General features: G+C 36.7%; 1 protein-coding gene across 2 annotated transcripts in view; it reads right to left on the bottom strand.

The window, feature by feature from the left end:
• Positions 1 to 1,100: 1,100 nt before the first annotated feature.
• The window catches only part of LYRM7 (LYR motif containing 7), a 38,560-nt gene continuing 15,343 nt past the window's right edge, over positions 1,101 to 24,317 (bottom strand). For both annotated transcript variants that reach the window (XM_059417492.1, XM_059417491.1), the window contains exon 5: positions 1,101 to 6,627. In XM_059417492.1, the coding sequence (XP_059273475.1) occupies positions 6,557 to 6,627 (71 nt within the window). In that variant the 3' untranslated portion in view covers positions 1,101 to 6,556. The remainder of the gene's footprint in view (positions 6,628 to 24,317) is intronic.

Genomic DNA, 24,317 nt, shown 5'->3' with positions numbered 1-24,317 from the left:
GCATCGGGCTCTCTGCTCGGCAGGGAACCTGCTTCCCTCTCTCTCTGCCTACTGTGATCTCGCTCTGTCAAATAAATAAATAAAATCTTTAAAAAAAAATAAAAAATAAAAATAAAAAAAAATGACAAATAAGACAAGGCAGGCGTTTTTATTACTAGGGTTCATGTGTGTATAAAACTCAATAGGTTTACAATAAGAGTGTCTGGGTCTCTCTGTTTAAAAAAGAGGGAACACTTGATTGTGCCAACTGCTGAGAGAATGAATAAAATGAGGACAAAAAATTGACCTTTGGACTTACAAGTGGAGGTCGTCACCAGTAACTGGGACAATATGGGTTTGATTAGAATGGCAGAGATTAAGTTTTGACTGGGATTTCCATAAGATAGAGTTGTAAGAGAAGTGGCGACAGTAAGCACAGAAGCCTCTTAGTAAAAGTGCAGAAAAATGGTGCTGAAGCTCAAGGGTGGGGGTGGGTTCAATAAAGCTTTTTTTTTGTTTTTTAAATATTTAATTTTTTATTAAAGATTTTATTTATTTATTTGACAGACAGAGATTACAGGTAGACAGAGAGGCAGGCGGGGAAAGGGGGAAGCAGGACCCTGGGATCATGACCTGAGCCGAAGGCAGAGGCTTTAACCCACTGAGCCACCCAGGTGCCCCTGGGAACCTGGGAAGTATTTTAGAATGTTGAATGCTGTTGAAAACAATCCAGTGGGGGGCGGGGCGGATAAAAGATTTGGTGGAGGAGAGAGATAATTGTAGGAACAAAGTCCTTAAATGATTCTTATATATAGTAACTTGGGATATGATCACAGTTGTTTTAGATGTAATCAAGAAAAGGATGGGCTATCCAATAAATGATGCTGAGGCAAACTTTTCTCATAAAAAAGGATAGAATTAAACTCCTTCCTCATAAACAAAAGCAAATTCTAGATGGCATAAAGGACCAAAAGTAAAAAGCAAAATTTAAATGTTCAAAGGAAAATGTATCAGAAGACCTCTGACTATAGAGTAGAAAATAATACTTAAAAAGGTACAAAAACAAAAGAAAAGATATTTAAGAATTTACTCACTGTAAAAAATATTTAAACATGCAGAAATTACCATAAGAAAAATCCCCAATTTATTTACAAAATAAATTCCCATACTACAGGTTTATATAAATAGTGTTAAAAAGACCAGTCACATTGTGGAACAAAATATTTACATAACAGATAACAGACAAAGGATTAGTACCCAATATATAAAAAAAGGGATCAGTAAGCAAAAGCCAGATAATCCAAGAGAAAAAAGTGAACAAAGGATATGAACACACATTCATAAAGGAAAACTGTAATGACCAATAAACACAAGATTATCTATTTCACCTGTAATCCAGAAATGCAAATTAAAACATGATACCATTTCATATCCATCGATTTGAAAAAAATGGGAGAAGTCATATATAATAATAATAATTAGAATAAGGAAAAATGGGACCTCTCACAGAGTATTGACTAGAATATAAACTGGTACAACTCCTTTAAAGAACAATTAAAAATTCCTGGAAGGACTGAATATGCACATACCCTATGACTTAGTGGTTCTGCCTCCTCCTATAAATTCAGATAAACTTTGGGTACAAAATCCATGTGCTGGAGTTGTTGGTAAATTTGTTTGGAATATCAAAAAACAAAACAATACTATCATTCATCAAGAGACACGGATAAGCTAGTTCATTCTTACAATGATATAAGACATAAAAGACCCAGATATTTATACAATAGATCCCATATAAAAAATTAAAAAAACAGATCTTTAAAACCTAAGTATGATGAAAATAAGTTACAGAACACATGGAGCATAACACCATTTATTTTCATTTTAAAACTTCAAAACAAAACTATGTATTGTTTTGGGGCGCCTGGGTGGCTCAGTGGGTTAAGCCGCTGCCTTCGGCTCAGGTCATGATCTCAGGGTCCTGGGATCGAGTCCCACATCGGGCTCTCTGCTTAGCAGGGAGCCTGCTTCCTCCTCTCTCTCTCTCTCTCTGCCTGCCTCTCTGCCTACTTGTGATCTCTCTCTGTCAAATAAATAAAATCTTTAAAAAAAAACAAAAACAAAAAAAACAAAACTATGTATTGTTTTGAATACACATACATTTGTAAAAGTACAAAAACAAGTAAGGGAATGGTATCCACCAGTTGTAAAACAGTAATTATACCTGAAAAGACACAGGAGGAAGAAACAGAAGTGGGACTTTGGCTTTGTAAGATTTTGTGACTTATAAGAAAGGACATCTTAAAACAAATATGGCAAAATGTAACCTCTGTCAATGTGGGAATGAGGGTCACGAGTGTCTGATACACTAGATGCTAATATTTTTACTATTTCATAATTAAGTTTTTTTTTAAAGATTTTATTTATTTATTTGACAGACAGAGATCGCAAGTAGGAAGAGAGGCAGGCAGAGAGAGGAGGAAGCAGGCTCCATGCTGAGCAGAAACCCAACGTGGGGCTCCATCCCAGGATCCTGAAATCATGACCTGAGCCAAAGGCAGAGGCTTTAACCCACTGAGCCACCCAGGTGCCCCTCATAATTAAATTTTAAATAAATCACTAGTAGCTTAGGTATCGTCTTTTAAAAATTATACATTAATCTACTCACTGTAAAAAATATTTAAGCATGCAGGAGTTACCGTAAGAAAAATCCCCAATTTACCAGTCCTTTCATCAAGTCTCATTTTCCTACCTAATTACAACTGACCCTCGAACAACATGGGGGTTAGGGACACTAAACTCCCATGCAGTTAAAAATTGACATATAACTTTTAATTGCTCAAAAACCTAACTATGAATAAGCTACATGCTGGCCTTACTGACAACATAGTTGGTTAACACATATTTTGTATGTTATGTGTATTATATATGGTATTCTTATAATAAAGTAAGCTAGACAAGAGAAAATATTAGGAAACTTGTAAGGACAAGAAAATACATTTGCAGTACTGTACTCTATCAAGAAAAAGGTCCACGTATAAGTGGATCCATGCAGTTTAAGACCTTACTGTTCAAAGGTCAACTGTACTTTTTAAATTTTTTTTATTTTTTTATGTGTATTTTTTAAAGTATGTAGATTTCTATTAATTTGTGTGCGTGTATATATATATACGTACATATGTATATACAAGAATACATATATACGTGTATATATAATATACATTATATTTCTCCATAATACAAGAATACATATATACGTGTGTGTATATATATTCTTGTATTATGGAGATAAAAGACTGAGTAAAATGTTAATTTAATTATTTTTAAAATGGAGAGCGGCAGGCAGAGTGAGAGGGAGAAGCAGGATCCCAGCTGAGTAAGGAGCTACACGACGTGGGGATCCATCCCAGAACCTTAAGATCATGACATGAGCCGAAGGCTGATGCTTCACCGCCACCCAGGCATCCCAATATGTTTATTTTAAATTTTAATGTCAATTTTCCTTTCAAAAAGGTCCTATCACTTTTATCCCTTCCAGAAATATTTGAGATTATCCACTTCCTCATACCCATGTTACCCTTACAAATAATGGATATGATCAGTTTAACTTTTACAAATTTGATGAACAAAAAAAGTTTCATTTCATTTTAATTTACATTTCTCTGATCATTAGAGGGGCTTAATATTTCTTCTTTTGTGAAGAAATGGACCATTTTCCCCATGTTTATTTTTCACACAATTATGAGTAATTAAGTCATAGGAGCACTTAAATATTTAAACTATTTTAATCACTATGTTGACAGCAAATAATTTCTCTAAACCTTTTTAATAGGAGCTTTCACAGAGTACAGAAGTTACATATTCTTGGGTGCCTGGGTGGTCAGCGGGTTGGGCCTCTGCCTTTGGTTTAGGTCATGATCTCAGGATCCTGGGATCAAGTCCTGCATCGGGCTCTCTGCTCAGCAGGGAGCCTGCTTCCTCCCTCTCTCTGCCTGCCTCTCTGCCTACTTGTGATTTCTCTCTCTGGTGTCAAATAAATAAATAAAATCTTAAAAAAAAAAAAGTTACATATTCTTATGTTGATGTATCTTTAATCTTTTGGGATTTTGATAGATAACATTTAAACTGTTCATGTCCATAACTTTCAATTGTCCCACCTAAAAACACAATAGTCTTCCATTAAGTTATACTTTTTTTAAAGTCTTACTATTTTATAGTTTTCTCTGCTAATATAAACAGGATCCTTTTTCTTATATATGTATATGTATATATACATATATGTATAAAATATATGTATTTTGAAGAAAATCTCATAGCCACTGGGTTTCATAAAATATGCATGTGAATTATTAATCTCTATTGCTCCTAATGATAAGTTTATAAGAAAAAAGAAATCTGTTCAGATATTTAAATTAATGTGAATGAAGAATGGAACACAGGAATTAAGATTAAAGAAAGAAAGCAAGGGAGTGCTCAGTAGTTTAAGCATCTACCTTCAGCTCAGGTATGATTCTAGGGTCCTGGGATGGAGTCCTGCACTGGGCTCCCTGCTCTGCAGGAGCTGCTTCTCCCTCTCCTCTTGCTCCTAACTCCTGCTCATGCTTTCTCTCTCTCTGTTAAATAAATAAGTAAATCTTTAGAAAAAAAGAAGATAAAAAGCTAGAAACTATTAAAATTTTCAGTATTACTGAAACAATTAAAATATATTAAGTTAACCTAGGTCAGCCAACTTTCCTCCAAATAGATAATATAGATACTTAATGAAACAATAGTAGGTCAGGGAATTTAGCAGTGATTATACTGTGACAACTTTCAGCATTCTTTTATAAGAACAAATTTCAAATATGAAGCAACAATTAGGTATCATTTCCATAAAAATAAATACTATATATGGGAGATGAAAAATTAATGTAGCAAGTCTTCTGACATGTATAAACCATTTCACAGACAACTCAACACTCTTCTTACAAGTATTAGAAGACATTAAGGCTAGTTAATGGCTTAATATTAAGTGTAGTATGTCTGAGGAATTTAGAAAATCTTTGATCTCCCCAAATTAAATGATTTTATTATTTTTAAATTTAAATTAAATTATTTTAAAATATGACATTTTATATCCAGTATGGATATATCCATGTTTTGCCAATAAAGCTTGCATTAAGAATCCTATAAAAATTAAAAATTTTGTAACATCATTGAATGGGAGAATTGGTCAGCAAATGGGGAGAGAACACACTGTTCACTAAGAGAATGATAAAAATACACAGTTAAAAGAGAAACAAGAAGAATATTAAATACAATTTTTTAGTTCCCACCGTTAGATGGTAGAATGACACACTGTTTTGTGATACTGCCCATTACGTCAGGGATGGATGCGATATGTGGAAAAAGAAAAGCCATTTAGTTTTATTGATTACAATGGAAAGAATGTAGCCACATATTACATTTTCACAATAAAGTCCAGCTGTGGCCCAAGTATACTATTTCTACTAAGGCTGTATTACATAGTTTGATTAAGGGTCGCTATTTCCTAAAAAAATTAGGATTCTTTATTCCACAATGATCCTACGTGATTTTGATATTTTATTTATCTATCTTCAGAAGACTAATTTTTTCTTAAAGATTTTATTTATTTGACACAGATAGAGAGATCACAAGTAGGCAGAGAGGCAGGCAAAGGGGGATGGGGAAGCAGGCTTTCCCTTGAGCAGAGAACCCGATGTGGGGCTCGATCCCAGAACTCTTGAGACCATGACCTGAGCCAAAGGCAGAGGCTTAACCCACTGAGCCACCCAAGCGACCCTCTTCAGAAGACTTATTAGAAAAATATCTTTACAGGAACAGAGAGAGACTCTATCTCTGAAAGGAAACTGAGTAATCATTTGTTAGCTACAGAAATTTCACTGCTTTAGGAGACTAAAGGCCACATTCTATCACATTGTGATTTTTCTGACCAATTTAGTTTATAGAACTAAACACAGATTTATTAATTTTATTTTCCTTTTTTTAAAAAAAATTTTACTTATTTGAGAGTGAGAGAGAAAGAGAGAGTACAGGGGCAGAAGGAGAAGGGAAAGTAGACCCATGCTGACCAGGGAGCTCAAAATGGAGCTCAATCTCAGGACCCTGAGATCATGACTCAAGCTGAAGGTAGACACCCAACCATATGAACAATCCACACACCCCCAATCTAACAATTTTAACATAATAGTTTCATTTCACATGGGAGGAAAATCCACTAACTTGTCAAATCACTGCATTCTTAGTTAAGACCAAAATACTCATCAAGGTCATAGAAAAATGAATACGACATATCTCCTAAGCATTTATTTTAGTTTATAAATGTTGATTTTCAAAGCAAACGACATGTCTTATTTAAAGCTGTCTAAAAATATTTAACTATGTTCTGCAGTTTTCAGCAATGTTCTTTTAATGTGAAATTTAATTATGAAATGGTACTTTAATTCATTCACTTTCAATAGGCTGGTTCTGAAATACTTGCATTTCCAAAAGTTCCATTGCCACAGTTATATATTTAGGATTAAAAACTAAAAGACTTGATTTTATCCTAGAAAACTCATTGCTTCTGAGTTGGTGCATCACAATATGGCACATTTTCTATAAGGAGCTCTCTCCTAGGGACCAATTCTGAAAGAAAAACAAAAAGAATAATTGATATCATTAAAATTAAAATAAAATGAACATAATACTTGTTCCCCCCTAAAATTTCTATCAGTAAAATACTGAATTTTAAGGTAAATCTTCCAGAAATATTTCATTTCAGTTAACTTCAAAGGTGAAGTCCTTGATTTTAAATGGAAACTGTTAACAGGATTCTCATTTCAGATTATATTAAAACATCTATGATCAACTTAACCCTTAATCATTTATTTATTAAATATAACTAATTACCTAAACAGAATTTGACTAATGTACATTATCACCTATCTGATGACAGATTGCTGATAATTAAAACAATCAACTTGAAAATTTGTTAAAGTGCTTACTATATAAAAAGCAAGGCCATTTTCCTTACTTAAAGACTCTAAATAAATTTTACAGAATAGTGGTTCTCATGTGGGGGTGTTTTGGGTTGTCACATCAAATGAAGAATGCTACTGGCATTTAGTGAGCAGGAGCCAGGAATGTATGGGAAGTCTGGTGCAGTGAAAAACTATGCTGTTCTGGGGTGCCTGGGTGGCTCAGTGGGTTGAGCCGCTGCCTTCGGCTCAGGTCGTGATCTCAGGGTCCTGGGATCAAGTCCTGCATCGGGCTCTCTGCTCAGAGGGAGCCTGCTTCTCTCTCTCTCTGCCTGCCTCTCTGTCTATTTGTGATTTCTCTCTGTCAAATGGATAAATAAAATCTTAAAAAACAACAACAACAACAAAAAAACTATGCTGTTCAAAATGTCAACAGTGCCCCACTGAGAAACCTAGTCAAACAACAACAACAAATAATGAGTCTTTGGTAAGACATCCTGCTGGAGCTCAAGTGAGATGCAGCTTTTAATTAAGATAAGAAATTTTGTAAACATCATTGATTTTTCCTTTTTTTCTCCAGAAGAGATGAATTCAGGTATCATGATAACTTGGATATACTCTTCAAAAATAACATGGTCAAGAAAGACAAAGACAGATTGAGGAATTGTTCCTGATTTAGGAAGACTAAAAAACATGGTGACTAAATGCTATTTGTGTGATCCTCAACTGGTTCCTAGACCAGAGGGAATTTTTTTCTTCTGCTACAGAAGACAAGTTAGGACAAATGAAAAATCTGAATGGTAGAGTTATATCAATGTTCATATTCTGGTTTTGATAATTACACTGTGGTTTTATAAGAGAATTATTTGCAAATTTAGCAAACATATATGAAAGTTGTTTATTATTTTTTTAATTTGATAGACAAAGATCACAAGTAGGCAGAGAGGCATGCTGAGAGAGAGAGGAAGGGAAGCAGGCTCCCCGCTGAGCACAGAGCCTGATGCGGGGCTCGATCCCAGAACCCTGGGATCATGACCTGAGCCGAAGGCAGAAGCTTTAACCCATTGAGCCACCCAGGGGCCCTAAGTAATTATTATTTAACCATTGTTTATATCTCATCTGCTTCCACCAATCTTTGGAGATACCACCAGAGAGCAAATTAGAGTTTAGGTTTTAACATATTAGCGATGGCAGAAAATTGTTTCACTTATCAAACATATATATATATGTGAACATTACCTCACAAAATAAAAATGTAGAAGCAAATATAGAATAGTCTCTTCAGTACGGCATAGTGGCTGTAGTTAATAATACTGTATTGCTTATTTGAAAGCTGCTCAAGGGGCGCCTGGGTGGCTCAGTGGGTTAAAGCCTCTGCCTTTGGCTCAGGTCATGTTCCCAGGGTCCTGGGATCGAGCCCCACATCGGCCTCTCTGCTCAGCAGGGAGCCTGCTTCCTCCTCTCTTCCTTTGCCTGCCTCTCCGTCTACTTATGATCTCTATCTGTCAAATAAATACCTAAAATTTAAAAAATAAAAATAAAAAAGAAAGCTGCTCAAAAAGTGTATCTTAAAAGTTCCCGTCCCAAGAAAAACAATTTGTAACTACATACGCAGACAGATATTAACTATACTTATTGTGGTAATCTATTTTGCAGTCTATACAAATATGGAATCATATTTGTAAATGAAACTAATATAATGTCACATGTCAGTTACACCCAATAAAAAAAGTCTATTCAACTTCAAGGAGTTTACAATCTGGTGGAAAATACAGATCAACCAAAAGTCCAACAAAAGACAGTTTAAAAAAGTAAGGGGTTTAATTTGCTCACATATCAAGAAATATAGATTAAGGCATCCTGGGCTACTGCTGGTCTTTACTACCACTAAGAAGCCAGGCTCTTTTTAAATTCCTGCTCTGCTATCCTTCATGTTTGATTTTTGTCTTTACTATTGCTGTGATATCATAGCAGGCAGATGGGAAAAGGGCAAAAGGACACTGCTAGGTAGGCTTATGCCTTTTTAACTGGAAAATACCCTTCTTACAACAACATCCAGTATACAACTGCTTAGGTGGTCAGAAAGGTGTAATGTAGTCTGAGAAATAACTTTTTTTTTTTTTTTTTTGGCTTGGCATACTGGATCCCAAACAAAGTTTTTCAGCTGGTAAGAAGGAATGGATATTGAGGAGGTAACAAGTAATATACTCTTCTGGCTATACAACATGAATATATGCCTTCATTTCATATATAGAATATATCCATTTACTACGTGACTTCCAAGGTCACATCCAGATGCAAACTGGGTACCTCTGGCGAATGTGCTAGCCTTCCCATCAGGACTAGCCAGCACCCACATGGTAGTTACCTACTGGACTACAGTAAAGAATAAATAGATACAGCAATGGAAACCTGGAATAGGAAGCACATGGCAGTCACTGTTCCACAGTAAATTATAAAACCTGCTGGAAGAGCAAGGAACCCTTGCTTTTGGCAAAGTAATAAATTTTTTAGTCAGACAATCTGGTAGCACATATCCCGTTTTCTGGGAGACTTAAAGACCCTCTCTTGTCCACTGTTCCTCAAGGCTCCTGGTATGTCCGGGGAATCCTTGTCCAGAGATGGGCATACTGGGGAAGATGCCCTTCTTTGAGGCTCTGAAGCTTTCACAATCCCCTTTTTATTGATATGAGTTCAGGAGCCCAGGGATGGTCTTAAGAGTTGAAGCCAGGTACCCAGGCTTGGCGTTTCCTGGCAATATACTTCATTCAAAATTATTTTTTTTCTAGTCATTTTATTTTATTTTTATTTTTTTAAAGATTTTATTTATTTGACAGAGATCACAAGTAGGCAAAGAGGCAGGCAGAGAGAGAGAGGAGGAAGCAGGCTCTCCGCTGAGTGGAGAGCCCGATGCGGGGCTCGATCCCAGGACCCTAGGATCATGACCTGAGCCGAAGGCAGAGGCTTTAACCCACTGAGCCACCCAGGCGCCCCTCTAGTCATTTTAATGTATAAGTAGACACAGGCAAACATCCTGATAATTTTTAAGCATGAGGATTTCCATCCTTTGGTAATGGCCTCTATATTCTGGCCTCTATATTCCCCAACCCTAAGATTAATGGATACTTCTTCTTCTTCTTTTTTTTTTTTTTTTAAGATTTTATTTATTTATTTGACAGAGAGAGACAGACACAGCGAGAGAGGGAACACAAGCAGGGGCAAGTGGGAGAGGGAGAAGCAGGCTTCCCGCCAAGCAGGGAGCCTGATGCGGGGCTCGATCCCAGAACCCTGGGATCATGATGACCTGAGCTGAAGGCAGCCGCTTAACGACTGAGCCACTTAACAACCAGGCGCCCCTTAATGGATACTTCTTAAAGTAATGAAAAACTATAGGCCCCAGTGAATAAGTGAACTGTATATCTCTGATTCTTGTCTGGAAAATGGGAATGGCTTGAGGCATTAATTTTATTTCATGTTGGAACTCAAAAGTGCCCTGCTTGTATTGGCTATAGGGTTAGTGGATAAGAGCAGTTCTCATTTTCAATTCTGCAAGACGCTAAATCTCAAGTATAGGACTTTCAATCAGGATGTAGACAGAAAAGTGCTCTTAGCAAAAGAGTACCTCCTTCCATATTTGCTTTGCACCAACCAGCTTAATCTGCATTCATTCTCTTTTTCAGTATTTTGCTGAAAGCAGGAGGAAATAACCAGAACACCTGACATTCTGTTATTTCTCTTATTGCTGTAGCTTTAGCTGGTACTTGGTCTGTGTCTCAGAAACACGATGAGGCACTGACTTTATGTTTCATCACTACATAACAAGGACCACCAGCCTAAAGACTGTAAAGGTCAGGTCCATAACAGTCCTATCTCCCTCTGTCCTTGCCTTCTATTCAACTAATTTCACATTTTAGGCTGTGTAATTTTCAGTAACTCACTTCTGGTAACAACTTCTGTTGTTCTTAGTGAAAAGTAACAGAAGCTGATTCTGGCTAATTAGGCAGAGAAGTCATTTATTAAAAGGGTTATTAGTCTAACTCCATGCAATTATTGTGAGGGCTTAAGAATCAGGCAGGCTTAAGGCTAGGCTTTCAGCAACAATACACAAAGTCATACCACAAAATTGGCCTGATGGTGAAAACTATTGCTTCTTTTGGGCACTAGAAGAAATTGCCTCCATTTCTACCACCACGGAACACAAGATGCTACATTTCAGATGCTGCTGGAAACTCAATTTTACTACATCTGCTCCTGCCACCACAACAATGCCACTTCTGAATCAGTAACTTGACTCTACAACCACAGATGTACCCTTGCCTGCAAAAGAGATTCTATGCCAACTGTCTTTTCTCAAGTTCATTTCTGATTATGAGTGAATATACTTCACCTATGTCAAATTCTGTGCCTGACTAAAACTAACAGTCAGGAAATGACAGATGTTAGAGAGGATGCGGAGAAATGGGAACCCTCCTACACTGTTGGTGGGACTGCAAGCTGGTGCAGCCACCCTGGAAAATAGTATGGAGGTTCCTCAGAAAGTTGAAAATAGAGCTACCCTATGACTCAGGCGATTAGTGCAATTACACTAATGGGTATTTACTTGAAAGATACAACTGTAGTGATCCGAAGAGGCACGTGCACCCAAATGTTTATAGCAGCAATGTCCACAATAGCCAAACTATGGAAAGAACCTAGATGTCCATGTACAGATGAATGCATAAAGAAGATGTGGGGCATATATACATATATATATGTGTGTGTGTGTGCACATGTGTGCATGCATACGCATACACACATGCGCGCGCGCACGCACACACACAGTGGAATACTATGCAGCCATCAAAACCCCCGCAATCTTGCCATTTGCAACAACAGTGGATGGAACTAGAGGGCATAGCGAAATAAGTCAATCAGAGAAAGTCAATTATATGATCTCTCTAATATGAGGAATCTGAGAGGCAGGGCAGGGGCTTGTTGGGGTTAAGGAAGGGGAAAAAATGAAGCAAGATGGGATTGGGAGGAGACAAACCATAAGAGACTCTTAATCTCAGGAAACAACCTGAGGGTTGCTGGGGAGTGGAGGAGGGAGGGATAGGGTGTCTCAGTTATGGACACTGGGGAGGGTATGTGCTATGGTGAGTACTGTGAATTGTGTAAGACTGATGATTCACAGACCTGTACCCCTGAAGTGAATAATACATTATATGTTTATCAAAAATAAAATAAAATAAAATAAATTCTATGCCTGAGCTGTAAAGAAAACTGAAGAAGTGGATTTTCTATATTCTATGATGGGAATTTAGAATTCGATGAAATGGGGTGCCTGGGTGGCTCAGTGGGTTAAGCCGCAGCCTTTGGCTCCTGTCGTGATCTAAAAGTCCTGGGATCGAGCCCTGCGTCGGGCTCTCTGCTCAGCGGGGAGCCTGCTTCCTCCTCTCTCTCTGCCTGCTTGTGATCTCTCTCTGTCAAATAAATAAATAAAATCTTAAAAAAAAAAAAAAGAATTCAATGAGATGGAAATCCCAATAACAAAATGATCAATTCAAAGAGTGGTAATAACCAGAAAACCTATCAAATGTTCACTCCATCCCTTTACCCAATTCACCTTATTAGGTAACCTTTGGAATCACAAAGTGTCCTAAAGGGGCGCCTGGGTGGCTCAGTGGGTTAAAGCCTCTGCCTTCAGCTCGGGTCGTGATTCCAGGGTCCTGGGATCGAGCCCCGCATTGGGCTCTCTGCTTGGCAGGGAGCCTGCTTCCTCCTCTCTCTCTGCCTACTTGTGATCTCTGTCAAATAAATAAAATTAAAAAAAAAAAAAAAAGGTGCCCTAAAACTGATTTTTTCTAAATTAACTTCCAGCACTTTCATTAGGCCAAATTTATCATGGGTATATTTACACGTTGTATACTATTTTTCACTGCGACATTGCTTTATTGATTGTAAAGTCCCTGACTTTGCTCTCTATATTAGATGTCAATGTGTCATAACAGCGTAAGTTTATTAAAGTTGTCAGATTTTGAAAAAGAACTATACCGAGATCATGATTTATTTCCTATACTTTAGGCTCCTGAAAAACCTTATCTATTACGGTCATATGAAATGTATCACTTAAAAAGTAATTTCTTAAAATAAAAAGGCTTTATTTGATTCACTCTGGCTCAAATAAAAATGTAGGTCAAGATTAAAAATAAATAAATAAAATAGAAGAGGAAGCAGTATTTCCAAACTCATTTCATGAAGCCGGCATTACTCTGATACCAAAACCAGACAAGGACACTATAAGGAATGAAAACTAGAGACCAATATCCCTGATGAACATAGATGTGAAAATCCTCAACAAAATATTAGCAAACCAAATTCAACAATATGTGAAAAGGATCTTAAACCAAGATCAAGTGGGATTTATACCAGGAATGCAAATCAACATCTGCAAATCAATGTGATATACCACATTAACAAAATGAAGGAATAAAAAAAAAAAATCATAGAATCAACTCAAAAGACATAGAAAAAGCATTAAACAGTATTCAATATCTATTCATGATAAAAACTTCCAGCAAAACCTCAACATAATGACTATGACAGGCCCACAATTAACATTATACTCAATGATAAAAAAACAAAGTTCATCCTCTAAGATCATGAACAAGACAAGGCTGCCCATTCTCATCACTTCTATTCAATGCAGTACTAAAAGCCCTACCCAGAACAACGAGGCAAGCAGAAGAAATAGAAGGTATCCTAATAAGAATAGAACAATGGTCTCTATTTGCAGATAATACATTATATATAGAAAACCCTAAAGACTATCAAAACTGCTAGAATAAACAAATTCTGTAAAGTTGCAGGATAAAAAAATCAATATACATACAAAAAATCAGTTGTATGCTTATATGCTACTAACAAATCATCAAAAAGAGAAATTTTAAAGGATCCCATTTATGACTGTGGCAAAAATAATAAAATAGTTAGGAATACATTTAATCAAGGAGGTGAAAGACCCATATACTCAAAACTATAAAACAGTGATGAAAGAAATAAGACAACACAAATAAATGGAAAATTATTCCATGCTAATAAGTTGGATGACTTAACGCTGTTGAAATATCCCTCATATCCTATGGAATCTACAGATTCAATGCAATCTCTATCAAAATTCCAATAGTACTTTTCACAGAAATAGAGCAAATAATCCTAAAATTTATATGGAATCCCAAAAGACCTTGAAAAGCCAGAGAAACCTTGAGAAAGGAGAACAAAGTTAGAGACTTCACACTTCTTGATTTCAAACTATACTACAAAGCTATAGTAATCAAAATAATACGGTATTTGCATAAAAACATAAGAACAGATACATAGATCAATGGAATAAAACAGAGGGCCCAGCGATAAACCATGCATATACTATCAGTTAATTAACGACAAAGGAAATGGGAAAGGATACAATGGGAAAAGCTGGTCTCTTCAATAAATAATTCTGGGAAAACTGGACATCCACATATACAGAAAATGAAAGTGGACCCCTAACTTACACCATACACAAAAATGAACTCAAATCGGTTGAAGGTCTGAAGACCTGAAACCATAAAACTCCTAGAAAGAAACACAGGGGAATAAATTCCTTGACACTGGCCCTGACCATGACTTTTTTGGATCAGACACTGAAAACAAAGGTAATAAAAGAAAACATAAATAAGTGGGACTAAATCAAACTAAAAAGCTTCTTGTACAGCAAAGGAAATTATTAACAAAATGAAGTGCAACCAATGGGATGTGAGAAAATATTTGCAAATCATATATCTGATAAGAAACTAATATCTAAAGTGTATAAAGAACTCATATAATTCAAAAGCAAAACACCAAACATATAATTAAAAATTAAATTAAAAAATCTAATTAAAAATATGCTCAGAAGCTGAGCAGACATTTTCCCAAAGACCTATAAATGGCATAAATACACGAAAAGGTGCTCATCATCCCTAATCATCAGGGAAATGAAAAGCAAAACCATAATAAGATAGCACCTCATACCTGTCAGAATGGCTACTGTCAAAAAGACAAGAAAGGATGGCAAGGATGTGAAGAAAAGGAAACCCTTGTGTACTACTGCTAAAAATGCATGCAGTCACTAGAGATAACGGTATGTAGTCTCAAAAAATTAAAATAAAACTACAATATGATCAGGGTGCCTGGGTGGCTCAGTGGGTTAAGCCTATGCCTTCGGCTCAGGTCATGATCTCAGGGTCCTGGCATCAAGCCCTGACTCTCTGACTCTCTGCTCGGCAGGGGCCTGCTTCTCCCTCTCCCTCTGCATGCCTCTCTGCCTACTTGTGATCTGTCAAATAAATAAATAAAATCTTAAAAAACAAAAAAACAAAACTACAATATGATCTAGCAATTCCACTTCTGGTTATTTATCCAAAGAAGATGAAATCACTATCTTGAAAATATATCTGACCCATATGTTCACTGCAGCATTATTTATAATAGCCAACACACTGAAACAATCTAAGTGTCTATAGACACTGAATGGATAAAGAAAATGTGCTGTGTGTATATAGATAAATAGATAGATAGATAGATAGATAGATGATGGAGTATAATTTAGCCATAACAAAGGAAGGAAATCTTGCCATTTGTGAAAACATGATGGGCTTTGAGGGTGTTATGCTAAGTGAAATAAGTTAGACAAGGACAAACACTGTATGATCTCACCTACGTGGAGAATCTAAAACAAATACAATATAAAATACTGCCCTCACAGATAAAGAGAAAAGATGAGTGACTCAGAGGTGGAAAAGTATGGGGATTGGATGAAATGGGTTAAAGTGGCCAAAAATACAAACTTCCAGCTTTAAGATAAACTCTGGGGATATAATATACAACATGGTGACTACAGTTAACAATACTGCATTATAGGGCAGCCTGGGTGGCTCAGTGGGTTAAAGCCTCTGCCTTCAGCTCAGGTCATGATCCCAGGGTCCTGGGATCGAGTCCCACATCGGGCTCTCTGCTCAGCGGGGAGCTTGCTTCCCCCTCTCTCTGCCTGCCTCTCTGCCTACTTGTGATCTCTGTCAAATAAATAAATAAATAAAATCTTTAAAAAAATACTGCATTATATATTTGAAAGATGTTAAGAAAGTAAACCTTAGCGGAGCCCTCCTGGCTCAGTTGGTAGGGCATATGACTCCTCATGTCAGGGCTATGAGTTCAAGCCCCACATCAGGTGTAGAGATTACTTAAAGAAATAAAAATAATTTAAAAAAATCTTTTTATAAAAAAGATTTTACTTCTTTGACAGAGAGATCACAAGTAGACAGAAAGACAGGCAGAGAGAGAGGGCGAAGCAGGCTCCCCACCAGGCAGAGAACCTGATGCAGGGCTTGATCCCAGGACCCTGAGATCATGACCTGAGCTGAAGGCAGAGGCTCAACCCATTGAGCCATCCAGGCACCACCCCCCTTTTTTTGTTTTTAAAGATTTTATTTATTTGACAGAGAGATCACAAGTAGATAGAGAGGCAGGAAGAGAGAGAGGAATAATTTTTAAAACTCTTATAAGAAAACCCAGTAAATCTTAAAATACTCATCATAAAGAAAAATATGTGTAACTATATATGGTTGTTGAAGTTAACTAAAAACTTGTAATAATTTCACCATATATAGATACATAAAATCATTATGTTACATACCTAGAACTAAGACAATGTTTTATGTTATATTTCAATTAAAAAAATCTATCAGTGGCATGTTTATGAGTTTGGTAATCAGAATGTTGTTTAGGATATAAACAAATTACAGGGCATTAAAATATTTAGAATATTTAGCTCCACAGTTCTAGAAAGATCTCTAAACATATTAAGCACACAGATATATATAAACTCAAATTAAAGAACTTGAAAAAAATCCAGTTTTTTTCTAAGAATCTGTCCTGACCCACCAAGTGTTGGATTTGGAACTCTGCCTATGTGCCTCAACTACACATCTGCCTCTCTTTTCATGGCACCCAAATGATTGTAATACTTAACTGTTTATCACAGCACTCTAAGTTCCATTAGGACAGGAACTGTCTTGCTAATTTTTTATTTTCAGTGCCTAACACAGTATGTATTCAATAAATGTTTGTTGGATCACATGAACTTGCCTCAGAATAAAAAAACATTAGATTGTTTTAGGCAAAGACAAATATTAAAAAAACAAAGAATAGAAGTTTAAAAATATACCTGAAATAAAGAATAGTTTCCTGGAATTTTTTTTTTTTTTTTAGATTTTTATTTATTTATTTGACAGAGAGAGAGATCACAAGAAGGTGGAGAGGCAGGCGGAGGGGGTGGGGGGAAGCAGGCTCCCCACTGAGCAGAGAGCCGGACCCTGGGCTCTATCCCATGACCCAGGCTGAAGGCAGAAGTTTAACCCACTGAACCATCAGGCGCCCCTGGAACTTTTAGAAATGAGGTATGATTAATATATAACCACATGAAGCCCTGAGTTTTTTTGTTCACAATTTGTTCATCATACATCTTCTTATACATTGCTTTTTCTTTTTCACAAATTTGGTAACTGTCTATAAAATATATGTTTGAAAAAGGCCAACAATGAAACCAGCTGCCAATGTTCATATGAGAAAGAGGGCTGTGACAAATGTCAATAACCAATGAACAAATATAGAACAAGGGGATAATTTCAGTATTTATCTAATCATAGTTATTCTTTTTCTATATAATACCTAGCAAAGCTAGGCTAGACCAATGATGAAAATGGTATGAATCAAAGATTATTTTTTTTTAAAGATTTTATTTATTTATTTGACAGAGAGAGATTACAAGTAGGCAGAGAGGCAGGCAGAGAGAGAGAGAGAGGAGGAAGCAGGCTCCCTGCTGAGCAGAGAGCCCGATGTGGGACTCGATCCCAGTACCCTGAGATCATGACCTGAGCCGAAAGCAGAGGCTTAACCCACTGAGCCACCCAGGCGTCCCTGAATCAAAGATTATGATTAATCCAAACTCATGTATCAGAGATACCAAAAAACAAATAAACTAGATGCACAGAAAAAAGTAGGGAATATATGGAAATAAAAAGTTTCCCTAATATTTTTTTTCTCGTCCTGCCCCAGTTTCCCCTATTTGAAAAGATTGTAAAAATAATGAATTTGGGGCGCCTGGGTGGCTCAGTGGGTTAAGCTGCTGCCTTCGGCTCAGGTCATTCTCTCAGGGTCCTGGGATCGAGTCCCATGTTGGGCTCTCTGCTCAGCAGGGAGCCTGCTTCCCTGTCTCTCTCTCTCTGCCTGCCTCTCCATCTACTTGTGATTTCTCTCTGTCAAACTAATAAATAAAATCTTTTAAAAAAAAATAATGAATTTGGAGGGGGTTAGGGAGAGGGTGGTTGGGTTATAGACACTGGGGAGGGTTTGTGCTATGATGTGTGTACCTGATGATTCACAGACCTGTACCCCTGGGGCTAATAATACATTATATGTTAATAAAAAATTAAAAAAAGACAAATAGGAAAAAAATAATGAATCAACAAAACTAAAAACCTATGGAATGGGAGAAAATATTTGCAGATGACATATCTGATAAAGGGTTAGTATCTAAATATATACAAAGAACTGATACAACTCAACACCAAAACCCCCCAAAATCTAATTAAAAATGGGCAGAAGATATGAATAGACATTTCTCCAAAGAAGATACACAGATGTCTAACAGAAACATGAAAAAATGCTCAACATCATCCATAATCAGGAAAATCAAATCAAAATCACAATGAGGTATCACCTCACACTTGCCTGAGGGCTAAAATCAAAGACAGGAAACAACAAGTGTTGGTAAAGATGTGGAGAAATAAGAACCTTTATGCACTGTTTGTGGGAATACAAACTGGTGCAGCCACTGAGGAAAACAGTATGGAGGTTCCTCAAAAAATTAAAAAATACAACTACTTTATAAGCCAGTAATTCCACTAGTGGGTATTTACCCAAAGAATAAGAAAACACTGATTTGAGAAGATATATGCACCTCTATGTTTACTGCAGCATTATTTATAATAGTCAAATTATGGAAGCAGCCCAAGTAACCACTGGCAGATAAATGGATAAAGAAGATGTGGTTTTACATGTATAAGATGGAATATTATTCAGCAATAAAAAAGAATGTACTCTTGCAATTTCCAACAATATGGACAGATCTAGAGAGCATAATGTTAAGTGAAATAAGTTAGAGAAAGAAATAGCACATACTTTCATTCATTTGTGGAATATAAGAAACAAAACAAGTGAACAACAACAAAAAAGAGACAAACCAAAAAACAGACTCTTAACTCTAGAGAATAAGTTGATGGTTATCAGAGGGGAGGTGGGCAGGGGGAAGGGTAAAATAGGTGAAGGAGATTAAAAATATACTTACCATGATGAGCATTGAGTAATTTATAGAATTGCTGAATCACTATATTGTATTCCTGAAACTAATACAACACTATTTTTTAAAAGATTTTATTTATTTATTTGATAGAGACACAGCGAGAGAGGGAACACAAGCAGGGGGAGTGGAAGAGGGAGAAGCAGGTTTCTTGCCAAGCACGGAGCCCAATACAGCGCTTCATCCCAGGACCCTGTGATCATGACCTGAGCCGAAGGCAGACATTTATGACTGAGCCACCCAGGTACCCCATAACATTGTATATTGACTATAATGGAATTGAGATTAAAAAATTTTAAAAAATAAAATGTTGACATTTTACAAAGTTTCAAAAACTGAGTTTTTTTCAAATGATGAAATTATTAGATCTGTAATAAAGAAGCTGGTAATTCTCTGCAAGGAGAGAGATGTGATTTTTTTTTTAAAAAGGAAAAAATGAGAGGGGTGCCTGGTTGGCTCAGTCAGTAGAGCATGTGACTCTTGATTTCAGGGTTGTGAGTTCAGGCATGGTGCTTACTTAAAAAAAAATAAGAAGGAAACAATGAGAAGTTATTCAGTATAAAAAGAGTTCTTGGTAGGTGTTCATATTTTATTTCTACTCTAGTTATTTGAAAGAGAAGGAAAAAGAAACATGGATTTAGAATTCATGTATCTGCTTCTGAACTTGATTATTTAATTTTATTATTTTCAGTTTCTATTATTTTTCATGTTGGGACATTATCTAATATTTTTTAGAAACACACTATCACAATTCTTGCTTTTTAGCCAAGTAGCAAAATTTTAATTCATTTCTGTATACCAGTACAGACACTACTAAAATTTATGGAGAGATTTGCTTAAAGTAATTGTAAAACAGAGATTAAAAAATCAGATTTGTTGGGGCGCCTGGGTGGCTCAGTGGGTTAAAGCCTCTGCCTTCAGCTCAGGTCATGATCCCAGGGTCCTAGGATCAAGCCCCGCATCGGGCTCTCTGCTCAGCGGGGAGCCTGCTTCCTCCTCTCTTTCTGCCTGCCTCTCTGCCTACTTGTGATCTGTCAGTCAAATAAATAAATAAATAAATAAATCTTTAAAACAAAAATCAGATTTGTTGGGGCGCCTGGGTGGCTCAGTGGGTTAAAGACTCTTGCCTTCAGCTCAGGTCATGATTCCCAGGGTCCTGGGATAGAGCCCCAAATCAGGCTCTCTGCTCTGCAGGGATCCTGCTTCCCCCCCCACTCCCCGTCTGTCTCTCTGCCTAGTTGTGATCTCTGTCTCTCAAATAAATAAATAAAATCTTAAAAAAAAAAAAATCAGATTTGTTGTATCTTGGATTCACAGGAATAAATTAAGAAAAAGAGACCCATATTTCTCTTAATAGAAAGAATGGGGCCATTATTAAGGTAATATAGCATTCTATACTAATTACCATGAAAGAGTCAAAATTTCCAATCTTGTGGGAGAATGAAATTATACAGAAAACCAACAGATAAAAAGAAATTTAAAGCAATACTGTTGCATCTAAAACCAGGCATCTGAAATATGGATATCAGATTTAGATGAAATAACCTAAATTTTTGTTCATATAAATAAAAATACCTTTTTTAAAATGTTAAAAATAACATTAAGCTGTGACCACCTGTATAAAATGTTGCTATACTATACAAAAGCTCTAAAGATCATTATTAAGATTAAAGATGATGACTAAAATTTGCAATTTAGATTAACTATGTTTACTGCTCTTATAAATACAACTCAGAGCTAGTACTGCCTTTTTAAAAATGTTTTATTTATTTACTTGACAGAGAGAGGAATCACAAGTAGGTAGAGAGGCAGGCAGAGAGATGGGGAAGCAAGCTCCCCGCTGAGCAGGGAGCCTGATGCAGGGCTTGATCCCAGGACCCTGAGATCATGACCTGGGCTGAAGGCAGAGGTTTAACCCACTGAGCCATCCAGGTGCCCCTAGAGCTAGTAATTTCTTTCTTTTTTTTTTTTAAATTAAATTAATTTATTTTCAGCATAACAGTATTCAGTATTTTTTCACCACACCCAGTGCTCCACGCAATCCGTGCCCTCTATAATACCCACCACCTGGGACCCCAACCTCCCATGCCCCCCCCGCCACTTCAAACCCCTCAGCTCAGATTGTTTTTCAGAGTCCATCGTCTCTCATGATTCACCTCCCCTTCCAATTTTCCCCAATTCCCCTCTCCTCTCCATCTCCCCATGTCCTCCATGCTATTAGGTTATGCTGCACAAATAAGTGAAACCATATAATAATTGACTCTCTCTGCTTGACTTATTTCACTCAGCATAATTTCTTCCAGTCCCGTCCATGTTGCTACAAAAGTTGGGTATTCATCCTTTCTGATGGAGGCATAATGAGCTAGTAATTTCTGATAAATTCTCATGGACTAAAAATAACTTTAAAGCTCTATAGGACTTCAAGATTTATTATAAGGCTGTAATAATTAAGACATTATGGGATATGATGCATGGATAGAAAAACCATACAGATTATAAAGTTCAGAAACATATATGCAGATATATAGTTATCTGATTTTAGAACAAAGGTGATTCTGCACTGCAGTGGGGAAAAAGGGGTCTTCTTTATAAAAGTTTTTTTTAAAAAATATTTTATTTATTTGACAGAGAGATCACAAGTAGGCAGAGAGGCAGGCAGAGAGAGAGGAAGAGAAGCAGGCCCCCTGCAGAGCAGAGAGCCCGATGTGGGGCTTGATCCCAGGACCCTGGGATCATGACCTGAGCCGAAGTCAGAGGTTTTAACCCACTGAGCCACCCAGGTGCCCCAAGGGGTCTTCTTAATAAATGATGCTGGATTAACTGGAAATTCACATGTAAAAAAATAATTCTTGACAAAGAGCTTATGATTTCACTTTTATGTGGAACCAAACAACAACAACAATGAATAAAAAAGCAGAAAGAGACCTATAAATACAGAGAACAAACATGGTTGCCAGAGGTGACAGTGGTGGGGGAATGGGCAAAAAGAGGTAAAGGGGAGTGGGAGGTACAGGCTTTCAGTTACGGAATAAATAAGTCACAGGGTAAAAGGTATGGAGTAGGGAATATTGTCAATGGTAGTGTAATAGTGCTGTGTAGTAACAAATGGTAGCTACACCTGGGATTAGTATAGTACCTACGGTGTTGTTGTATCACTATGTTGTGCACCAAAAACTAAAATAACACTGTGTCAACTATACTTCAATTAAAAAAAGGGGCGTCTGGGTGGCTCAGGCAGTTAAGTTTCTGCCTTGGGCTTGGGTCATGATTTCAGGGTTCTGGGATTGAGTCCTGCATCAGGCTCCCTGCAGAGTAGGGAGCCTGTTTCTCCCTCTCCCTGCCATTACCCCTGCTTGTGCACCCCCCAACCCGGCCTTCATAAATAAATAAATAAAATTGAAAAAAAATCTTCACTCCTATCTCACATCATAAACAAAAATCAACTCTAGTTGATATAAACAACCAAATGGAAAAGATCAAGCAATAAAGCTTTGGGAAGAAAGCCCAAGAGAATTTCTTATGACCTTGCTTGAGATAGACAAAGGTTTCTTACAGGACTCTAAAGTACCAACTATAAACCTAAAAACAGACAAACTGGATCACATTAGAATTAAGACCTTCTTATCAAAAAACATTACCAAAACAAAAAGCAAGCCATTAAGTAGAAGATTCCTATAAGACACATATGCAAGGAAGAATACATATTCAGAACATACAAATTTCTTCACATCAATAATAAACATATAAGAACATATATGTTCTTATATAGAAGAACATATAATTTCTTCACATCAATAATAAAAAGGCAGATAACCCCTTGGAAAAACAGGAAGAAGACTTGAATAATTTGACAGTTCATAAAGGAGAATAACCAAATGGCCATTTAACAACTGAAAAGGTGCTAATACCTCATTGGTTACCAAAGATTTTAAGTTAAAATCACAATGCAATACCATTACACAATTATCAGAAAAGCGAAAATTAAAGATGTAGAGTACTAAGCGCTGATGAGGATGTCAAGCTACTGGAGCCAGACACTGCTGCTGGATATGTAAATTAGTCTAACCACTTTGGAAAACCAGTTAGCAGCAGCATACATTAAGATTTCTTCATAAATACAGTGGAGTACTATAAATGTCTTTTCTCTTATGATTTTAATAACATTCTCTTTTCTCCAGCTTATTTTAAGACTATAGCTTATAATACATATAACATACAAAATATGTATTAATGTACTGCTTATGTTATCAGTAAGGCTTCTCATTAAAGGTGGCTATCAGTAGTTCAGATTTTTGGGTAGTCAAAAGTTATACATAATTTTTTTTTTTTTAAGAGAGAGAGAGAGACTTCAAGCAGTGGGGAGGGGCAGGAGAGGGAGAGAGAATCTTAAGCAGGCTCCACGCCCAGAGATCATGGCCTGAGCCGAAATCAGTAGCTGGATGCTTAACCAGTTGAGCTAGCCAGGCACGTTATACATGAATTTTCTTTTCTTTTCTTTTCTTTTTTTTTTTTTTTAAAGATTTTATTTATTTATTTGACAGAGATCACAAGTAGGCAGAGAGGCAGGCAGAGAGAAAGAGGGGGAAGCAGGCTCCCCGCTGAGCAGAGAGCCTGATGTGGGGCTTGATCCCAGGACCCTGAGATCATGAGCTAAGCTGAAGGCAGAGGCTTAACCCACTGAGCCACCCAGGTGTCCCTACATGAATTTTCTAACATGCAGGACGTCAGCAACGCTAGCCCCTCTCCTGTTCAAGGGTCAATTGTGTATATATATGTTTTATATATATGTACATACATATGTACATGTATGTGTAAATATATGTGTACATTTCATTTTTCATATATGTACAAATTTTAAACTAAAAGGCACATCCAATAATGTTCAAAGAATCAATATTCATTATAGTGCAGAACTAGGAGCAACCCAAATGAACAGGAAGGAT

This window comes from Mustela nigripes, chromosome 12, assembly GCF_022355385.1.
Source record: "Mustela nigripes isolate SB6536 chromosome 12, MUSNIG.SB6536, whole genome shotgun sequence".
In the NCBI taxonomy this organism is placed as follows: Eukaryota; Metazoa; Chordata; class Mammalia; order Carnivora; family Mustelidae; genus Mustela; species Mustela nigripes.
This window is presented reverse-complemented; position numbering and strand designations above follow the sequence as displayed.